Source organism: Medicago truncatula, chromosome 3 (assembly GCF_003473485.1).
Source record: "Medicago truncatula cultivar Jemalong A17 chromosome 3, MtrunA17r5.0-ANR, whole genome shotgun sequence".
NCBI classification, from domain to species: domain Eukaryota; kingdom Viridiplantae; phylum Streptophyta; class Magnoliopsida; order Fabales; family Fabaceae; genus Medicago; species Medicago truncatula.
The window spans coordinates 15,306,700-15,317,027 of NC_053044.1; the positions used below are offsets into that span (position 1 = coordinate 15,306,700).

Below are 10,328 nucleotides of genomic sequence, written 5' to 3' on the forward strand. Positions count from 1 at the left end.
AATCACTATAGCTATATGATGATAAGTCATTCATATTATTAATTTTATAGTACAATAAACACATCATTTTGTTTTCCAAACCACATGCTTTTTTCACTCAGAATAATTCTCAGTTAGATTAATTATTTCTTTCTTTCTTCCCTTTTTCTTTTGTTTTCATGCTTATAGATGAATGTGTTCCAATTGAAATCTTTCATTTGTTGTTTGTTTCCATGTCTCTTGTGAGGGAACCGTATTACTTGTGATAGTCTAACACAACTCACTTGATGAAATATTAATTTTACTGTAAAAAAAATTAGTAACATATTTTGAACCCATATATTCATGAATTGATCAAAATGCATGCGATCATGATAATTTGACTCCCATTTGAGATTCATTTTGGCTGTAATGTATTTTTTCCATGATGCTTTAGAGTTTCTTTGATTTATTGAGTCCCCTGGAAATCATTTTTGTAATAATCATTGACCCCTTCTAACATACTTGTATGTATTCATCAATCAATCAAAATGTAATAGATCATAAATACACTCTTTGGTTTGTTTCTAAGGAGATATTCATGTGGGTTTTCTTAGATATTATGCGTCATATCCTTGTATTGTGAGTGTGTTATTGGGGCCATGTTTCATGGTCTCCTGAATTTTTTTATTTTTCTTGTATTTAAGCCATTATCTTGGGCATTTCATGTGCTCATGATAGAGGTTTCTATTAAATTTATTTGATGATTTAGAAAAAATGATAATTTGTCTAATGTGCTTTGATTTAATTGTATTATTTTTTAAAAGGAGCATCATATTTTGGTTTCAATAGTACATACTGAATTATATTTTTTGTCCAAAAAAAAACACTGAATTATCTTTATGGTTTGCAGAATTTTAAATTCCAAAAGTGTTGGAGGAACGGTGAATCTATTATTGTGATTGACGTACTCAAAGAAGGGACAAGATTGAGTTGGGATCCAATGGTTACTTGGAGAGCATTGTGTGGGAATTCATCTTCAGGTGTCAGTGTAAATCCTAACTCATAAAAGGTATATGCCATTGATTGTTTTGCTAGTTGCGAGGTTTGTTTTCTTGGGCCACTTTTGATGATATTCTTCTATTTGTCAATAGTATCGTATAAAATTGTTGAATTTGAATTGTGTAGGTCTAAGACATATAAATGTTGGTCAAATGTAATAATAATAATAATAGGAGCCCTAAAACAAATATGTATTTGGGGGGGAAATTTTTGTGCTCACATTTCTAGAAAATCACACACGTATTCATTTTGTGATGTCTAATTTCCCTTAAAGCAAATATATTTCGATTGAATTAACAAGAGTGAGTATTTCATTGTCAGTGCTTTTTTTTATAGTTACATTTCATTTGGTGATATACATTCCCAATAATAATGACAAAAAACTCAAATGCATCGAATTTATTCGATGAAGTTCTTTTTCCTGCTTAAGAATATTCATGAGGTTTGATGTTTAACAATATTATGGTTTATTGTTTTATTATTACTTTGATCATTTTGTGAATGTATCAATATTAGAATTCTAGGAAATTCATATGCTTCGTGCTATATTTTGGCTTGTATCCAAGAATCTAGTCAATGACCTAACAGCCCCATGTTTTCCTAATAATCAACAAAGAAGTCTTCCAAATCACAACTATGTCTCTTCTTCTTATTCTTCTTCAGGTGATGAAAGTGACCTCTCTAATGATGACACACCTAAGAAGTCAGTCCTTTATGACCTTGTGACAATTGGAGACGTCTGGGATCAACTTACCCCATATACTCTTTGGTGTTTACCTCCAAGTTCACTACCTAGAGTTTTTCCAGTAGTTGGCGCGTTCAGTGTTCAATTTGATTTCTGTACTAAATGGAGGTTCATTCCAGCAAACAAAAAATATGAAGAAATATGTGAACATATCATTCAAAATCCTTTTGTTTGTGATAAAGCTCGGGAGTGGTAACGCGATATATCTTGTGATGATCAAGGGGATATTTTTTTCTTGAGAAACATCCTCTTGACCATCACATGATATATCGTATCGCCACTCCCAAGATTTTTAACAAACAAAAGAATTTTGAAAAATTTGTTCATGTATTTCTTCATATTTTTTCTTTGTTGGAATTAACCTCTATTTAGAACAGGAATTACGTTGAACAATGAACACACCAACTACTAGCAAACTATAGGATCTAAACTTGGAGGTATACACCAGAGAGGATTCGGGGTAAGTTTATATTAATTGTCTCCATTTGTCACCAGGTCATAAAGGAATGAATTCTTAGGTGTCATCATTACATAGGTCAATTTCATCACTTGATGAATAAGAAGAAGAAGAAGAAGAAACATATTTGTGATATGAAAGACTTAAGTGGTACAAGCAAATCTACCCTTCTCCTAATAATCGCGGGCCGAGTAAAAGACAAAGATTTCAATCCAAAAACTATCTCAATCAATGATCACCCTATGAGTACTCCATCTCAATTAAGAACAATATGTGGCTTTGTTTCACAAGAAGATAACTTGCTTCGATTTCTAACAGTGAAAGAAACTTTGCTATTTAGTGCAAAGTTTAGGCTAAAAGAAATGACACCAAAAGAAAGAGAATTAAGAGTAGAAAACTTAATGCAAGAGTTAGGACTTTTTCATGTAGCACATAGTTTTGTTGGTGATGAAGAAAATAGAGGTGTTTCTGGTGGTGAAAGAAAAAGGGTATCAATTGTTGTTGATATGATTCACAATCCACCAATTTTAGTCTTGGATGAACCAACATTAGGACTTGATAGTACCTCAGCTCTTCATGTTATTGAGCTTCTTTCTTCAATGGCTAAATCAAAGCAAAGGATAGTTATACTTTCAATTCATCAACCTAGCTATAGAATATTGCAATATATTTCCAAGTTCTTGATCCTTTCTCATGGTTCACTAGTTCATAATGGTAGTTTGGAATCACTAGAGGAAAGAATATCCAATTTGGGATTTCAAATTCCAATGCAACTTAATGCCCTTGAATTTTCAATGGAAATTATACAAAGTTTAGAAGATAGTACTAGTAGTTCCATCGTCGACAAAAACGAAACTTCTTTTCCAAGTTCCATGTGACCAGAAGAAGAAATTATTGGAAGTCATGAAATTTTCCAATTACAATATGAAAATGAAAGTTTTGGATATCTTTGTTATGTAATCATGATGGAGATACTATTTCTGTGTTCAAGATTTTGGAAGATTATTTATCGAGCAAAGCAACTTTTTTTAGCAAGAACAATGCAAGCATTAGTTGGTGGATTCTCTGTGTTCTATCGTTTGCTTTGTTGGGTCATACTTGCTAGAAAGGCCTCCAAGACTACAATATAACTCAAACTTGTTTGACAATTGCTTTTTTAACATCATAAACTTCCTAAAAACACAAATAAAATACTAAAATACTTCCAACGGTAGTTAACTACCGCTGACTTTATAACTAAAAACCCGGCAGCAGTTAACTACCACTTGGTTTTTTGGTCATTTACGTATGTTTCCAATACATATTGGATGTCAAAAATGCAACAGTCAACTTGTTTCTATGTTCATAATGAAGTGCACAAATGAGGCAATTTCTACAGAAAACCAATCACTTTGAAGTTTCTTAATTCGGCCATTATTTGTATGACACGATATTCTAAAAATATATAGTATTCTATTATTTGTATTACGACCCTTCTTTGAGTTATGACTCTATATCTTGGTAGCATCTTACGATTCGTGTGTTACAATCTTTCTCCAAGTTATGATCATAACTTTTTGTTGGATCTTATGATCCGTGCTACGATCCTCCGAGTTACAATCTATTATCATCCTCCAAATCCTACTTAAGTTATGAGTTTGACAACATAGGAAGCTAAAAAATCATTTGATGAAAATTTAATGTAGGACATTTGTGAAAGTCTAATGTAGATTATCTTTTGATAAAAGAAAAAGACTTCATTAAATCATTATTTGTTAACTTAAGTTATATCACAATTCAACTAGATTACTACAACTTCAAATCATTTAGATATTGGTTAAACTTTAATTAATAGGAATCTCTACCATTACACCTCAGAAACAAAGACATAGAAAGAATAAACCATATATTTAAGTTCTCATTATTTTTTAAAGAAAGCATATTGTTTTTTTTCTATTTTGATAATTTTTTTATTAAAAACTATTGATTTCAATTATCATTTCCTTTCATGCTATTGCTACATAATCTTTATTTTATTTTGGTCCTATGGTTTTGTGTTTGAAGATTTGGACGATCTTGTAGTCAAAGAAGGCTTCATCTTCACTATATTTTCATCACTAACTCCCATTTTCTTTGCATAACGACCTGCTTCAAAGAACCTCTTAACTGCTTCATCCATGTAATATTTTCCTTGCTTAACACTCATGTCTTTCCCTATAGTATTTGGATAACTAGTGAAGATATTGTCTCCTTTTAGCACTGCTGCAAGTTGGATCAACTCCTGCTGAAATTCACTTAGCTTTGCATCTTCATTTGCCTCTCCCTTTCTTAACTTTATCGGGGTCGGAAGCTGTTCTGCACCAAAGTACCGATATCAAGAATCAGCGAAGAGCAAAACATGTTCGAAAGATATTGTTAGAAAGATTTAATTCATACATACGGCAAATGTAAAGAGTTTGTATACTGTCAATTAATTATAACCGTCAAATTATTATAAACGTTTGAATTCTATCATTACCACTTCTGAAGTCAGACACATGATTGGTTATGCTATATAATTTACTTATTTAATGCTTTGAGAATTGATTTTGGTTCTGTTTGGTAAATATAGCGGATAATTGATAAGCTACCTGATAGCTTATAGCGGATAGCTGATAAGCTAGCTGATGGCCTTACCAAACAGAGCCCTTAACTGTTTGTTGAAGGAAAACTTTTGGAGTGTCCCGGTGTCCGATACGTGTCGTGTCTGACACCGACATTTGTGATTACATTGAATTATGTCATTTTTTCAAAATTTTATCGTGTCTGTGTCTGTGTCCGGTGTCCGTGTATGTGTTCGTGCTTCAAAGAAGTGAGCAACTAACCTGGGCAATCAGTTCTGGGTTCTGTCCTTATTTGTACAATACCTTCAAAGGTTCCAGCCCATTCATCTCTCTTGGTAAGAAATTTAGGTAAATTGAAGATCTTTTTAACCGTTGCTGCAATGGATGAGTGTTCATATTCTGATGTAGGAGTTGGTGAACCGTTTGGACCATGAACAACTGCATCAATAACAAATCACCAAAACCGTTTTAATAATTTCATTAAGGAATAGTTTTCTTTTTTAGATATGCATTAAGCAATATAGTGATGAGGAGTTTGATAGTATGTGTAACAAAAAGGCCATTACTTTTTCCACCCTAGTTTTCCGTACGTCCTATTCAGATTCTTAAATCCAAAATATTTCAACGTGTTTTGAGGTTTTATAAGGTATTTATGCAGTTCAGATTCTAAAATCTGAACCGCAAAGGAGCGGTCTAACAAAAATGTTTTGACATAAAAAATGACACCAAATAGATGGTAAATTATACGATTTTGGTTTTTCTATTAATTTTTTATGTCCTTTAATCTAATCAAAACTTTGATAGATCCCAGAAGTTTCCTCATCAAATAGAAAATTGTCCATAAGTTTGATCTAGGACAAAACAAACTAACATAAGTAAATAGATTCATAATTCACCTCAATTATTGCTACCCACAACTAGTCTTTCGTAACTGATTTGCTTGTACAATATGCATACATTATATAGATTTGTCCATTTTTAAAAGTAGTGTGAAAATTAGATGGCTATGTCACACTACTTTATAACTTTGTGAAAACTAGATTTGAGTAGGCCATTAGTTGGGTTCGCAATTACGTAGACGTGGGAAATTGTCAAGATGTGTTTTTTCTTCATGTTCACATTTTTTTTTTTTTTTGTCGAGATTTGAACCCCGCACCTTGAGCTAAGCTCACAAGGACATGTTAACATATGTCTTATATATAGTTTTATATTCTTTCTGGTTTTATTTATAAAAGAAATTCAGATAAACAAAAGTAACGATGTTGATATTTAACCCAGTTGGATTGGCCTGGTGGTATTGGCTTGGGATTTGGGAGTGTGCTCCTCCTCAATGTCTCAGGTTCGATTCTCCCTAGTGCCAATTAAGGTGGGCTAATTTAGCTTCTTCAAAAAAAAAACGATGTTGATATTTAATAACATAAAATATTAAATAAAAAAGAAAAATATATAAAGATAGAAAGTGTTTCCTAAAATTAAATTAAGCAATACATCACTACCAAAACAAAATTAAGCAATACATTATGTAATTTTGCCTACATATTTTTACTAATAAGATTGAATGCAAAAATAAAGACTTACCGGTGCCCTTTTCAATCCAAGGTGAGATAGCAATGGTAGGAACCCTCACTCCCAACCTATTAAAAGTGAAGTTAAATGGTTCTGGCCCTACAATCCCATCAGGGCTTGGCACCCCACGCACAGGCGTAGCAACATGATCGAAAAACCCTCCATGCTCATCGTACGTAATCAAGAATAGGGTTTCGTTCCACTGTGGGCTCGCCCTCAGCGTCTCGTACACCTCCTTGACGAACATTTGTCCTTGATACACATCATGCGACGGGTGATCATCGTTGGCAGGGAACAACTTAGTGTCTGTGTACCGCTGCTCCACCACAACATAATTTGGTAACTTTCCTTCCTTGGCATGATGCTTAAATGTCAAGTCGTATAGGTGAAATTTAGGGATGTACTTTAGCTTCCTTAAGTTCCTATAGAATAATGTTGCTGGGATATTTTGGTAATATATTCCAAAGTCGAATCCATTATCATGTAGACTGTCGAAAATAGTTTGTTGTGGGTAGCCCTTTGCGAGCAGGGATGCCACGTTACTGGTGGCACCGCCGGATGTTGCCGAGTGCACGTAGAGTCGATTAGGTTGGGTGGAAGCTGGCACGGAGGCAAACCACCTACGAACATATGAAAGTTACGATAATTAAGGACATTGAAATACCAAGAATTTTTCTTTTTCTAGTGCATCAATGATATTATGAGCATTATTTTATCAAAATAATATATTGTCAACAAATTTGTCATCATTTTTACAAAGAGTATATGCATGACAAACACGTGATTAAATAGAAAGTATAATTTGAAACAAAAAAATGGTATAATTAAGGCTTAATAGGAGTTTTCGCCCCCTAACTTTCACGAAGTTACGATTTTGGTCCCCTACGAATAAAAACTACAAAACCGCCCCACAAGTTTTGCAATTGTAGCAGTTTTGGCCTCCCAAAGCCAATTTTTGGTAAAAAAAAATAACACATGACACCTCACTTAACCTGCCATGTTAGCGTAGACCGAGTCAAAATTAGCGTTGGGGGCCAAAACTGCCACAAATGCAAAACTTAGGGGACTATTTTGTAGTTTTTTTTTTAGATGGTCAAAATCGCAACTTTGAAAAAGTTAGAAGGTAAAACTACTATTAAGCCTATAATTAACTAGCCAATTTGAAGTTTTTCCAAATCATATAACATGGAACAAAATTGCAAGCAAACTATGGCATCGTGTCATTTCAATTCTCAAATTCATTTTTTTTGACAAAAGGCAAGATATGCAAGTTTGATAAAGAAGTGTATTTTGTTCGTGAATCGTAAGAGTTAATAAAGCAAAAAAGGTTAACAAAGCGTTTTGCTAACATATTATAAAGTCTTTCAAGCAACTACTAATTGAATTATATTGTACCTCTAAAAAACTTGAATTATATTTTAGTAGCAACACTTATCCAATCTACGATATCATACCTTTTTTAACCCTATGCTATTTGTAATTTTTATTGATTTAACTTTAATATATTTGGACTTTCTTACAAAATAATTCCTCCTCCATAAAATATACTAACTCTTGACATTTTCGAGTAAAAGATGTGAGAATATCAGTCTTTTGATTAAAGATTCTCTCATTCCTATCCTTCTAATTAACATGCAGCATTGATATCCAGATAATATTGAAAGTGAAACGAGAGTTTTTTGAAAAATCTCATAACATTGTTGATAATTGTTCCATAAAATCGCAATTAACGAGTTTAAAAATAATATTTAATATTAAAATGTTATTGAAACTTTTGAAGAATTGAATATACGACTTCTAAAGTTATATTTTTATATTTAATTAATTTCCACATGTATGCCCAAGTGGCATTTAATATATAAAAAAATATTCACACCAGTTTTGACTAAGTCAAAATCAAGGGGTCATAGTTTTGTAAATAGGGTGAAATCTGGAGGGTCAAAAGTGCTATTTTCTTAACGTATACTCTTAACAATTGTCTTTAAATAATCGAGATAGGTAATTCACTTGATTGACCTAAGGAACTAAAATTTTAAACTTTGAATTTTGGTAAAAATAAGTAAAAAGAAGATACTAATAGAACAATTAATATATTAATATTTTTCATTTAAAAATTGTTTTCAAGAAACTCAAAGAGAAAATTTTAAAATAAAAAATCTATTTGTAAATTAACTTTGAAGAAAGTATCTTTTTATACATAAAATCTATAGATTGTTTCTGTTTTTAAATGTGAACGTGGCAACAGTATCTTTCTTTTTTGGTAGTCACGAGACCAGTAGTGTAATTTTCAATGTTTTCCAAAAAAGAGACCAGTAGTATAATTAGATTCAAAAAGAAATATCTTTAAAAATTTAATACAGTCAAAACTAATTAACCAATAGCAACATTTTTCATTTAAAAATATGTAGTAATAATCAAAGGTTAAATTTAAAAAGCTACAAACAAATAAAATGATTTAAAACTTCCTTAAAAAAATAAAATGATTTAAAACTATAGAATACTATAAAGTACGGATACGGACACGGACACGAATACCTGACACGATACGGATACGCCGACACAACTAATAATATGAAAAAAATCATATAATTCAATGTATTATAATTGTCGTTGTCGTGTCGGCGTCGGACACTGACATTTATCCGACACCAGAACACGCTTAATCCGAGAAGTGTCTGTGCTTGATAGATGGAATATGAATAGTTTTGTCGTACCTATCAAAAACAGCAAACTCAGAAACAAGTGTCTTATAAACAGCAACATGGTCTGGTTCAAATCCATTCATCACTTCCTGAGACATTTTGGTCGTATTATCCATTGAATAAGCTTGTTGAGCAAATCCATTCATCGGAGCCGGGTCAACTGACGTGTCTTCCGACCCGAATATTTGTTCCCTTATTGCCTGAAACGAGTGACCCGGATCAGGATCCACATACTGCGCTTCGTTCTTGAAGAATATCCGTTTTGAATTCGGGTCGGATACTGATAATTGAGATGATTCTAACCCGGTTACACCGTTTATGTTTGGGTTTAGTTTCTTCATCCAACCAAGCATGTGGTCGAATGAACGGTTTTCCATTACTAAAATGACGATGGTTTTTATTGGATTTTCTTCAATTGCATGGGAATTGTGAAGGGAAAAAGTGAAAATGGTGAAGAAGAAGATGAATAAGAGTTTAGAAGTAGTAGAGTGAGTTTTTCGGGTACCCATTTTGGTATGTGTTGATGGAAGAAAAGGTGAGGTTTTATTTTGGTTTTGGGACAGTGGAGTTGTGTTATTGTGATGTGAAAATGTGAGAGAGAGAGTGAAGGAAAAAATATAGATAGATAAATAGATTATAGAAAGGAGAGAATGATTAGGTAACGTATGTTTTTTTTTGTTTTTTGAAAACTCGATGCATCCAAGAATCGACTAATCTAAGGGGATCAATTCTACCGCTCACTTGTGGGATACCGTTTAAAGGCAGAGCAAGTTCTGTATGGACTTAGCCCATTGAAATTGGCGTCAGATGAAATCGAATCTGAGACATCTGGAGGAGCAAACTCCAAGATCTCAAACCAACCAATAGACCAAAACCCAGAGTATAGGTGACGTATGTTTAAGAACACAAAGTACATTTATTTGAACTCTTTAGATGATGACATGGAAAGCATTTCTAACTTAAAGTGTACTCCTTGATATAGTATGGAAGCAACAAAACAATTCTCATTGATATTTTTTTTCTTGAATGGACATCAAATTAAAAAAAAGGGAAATGTAAATATTAACAAGTGTTTTTAGGCAATTTAACAAAGTTTAAAAGCGAAAGAAAAATGTTAACAAATGTTTCGGAATATTCTTTAAGCATATTTTATATTCTCTCCGTTTCAAATTATACGATGTTTTAGTCATTTTACATGTATTAAGAAATGTAATTAATTTTGTATGAAAAAGAGATATTATGAGTTGTTTTACAAT

General features: G+C 32.5%; 2 protein-coding genes across 3 annotated transcripts; one reads left to right on the top strand and one right to left on the bottom strand.

Moving 5' to 3' along the window:
* Positions 1-2,317: 2,317 nt before the first annotated feature.
* On the top strand, positions 2,318-3,100 carry LOC120579511 (ABC transporter G family member 23). The gene has a single exon (XM_039831920.1). It carries the CDS (start codon positions 2,318-2,320, stop codon positions 3,098-3,100), a length of 783 nt encoding a protein of 260 aa, XP_039687854.1.
* A 932-nt stretch (positions 3,101-4,032) lies between these two features.
* Positions 4,033-9,687, bottom strand: LOC25488861 (non-specific phospholipase C2). 2 transcript variants are annotated; one of them, XM_013604016.3, is made up of 4 exons: positions 9,085-9,684; positions 6,383-6,990; positions 5,066-5,242; positions 4,033-4,556 (listed from the first exon to the last, which is right to left on the bottom strand). In XM_013604016.3, exons 1-4 carry the CDS (start codon positions 9,579-9,581, stop codon positions 4,246-4,248), a joined length of 1,593 nt encoding a protein of 530 aa, XP_013459470.1. In that variant the 5' UTR covers positions 9,582-9,684; the 3' UTR covers positions 4,033-4,245. The 2 variants fall into 2 exon arrangements, with proteins under 2 accessions (XP_013459470.1, XP_039687127.1); XM_039831193.1 differs by having other exon boundaries at positions 4,366-4,551; positions 9,085-9,687.
* Positions 9,688-10,328: the final 641 nt, after the last annotated feature.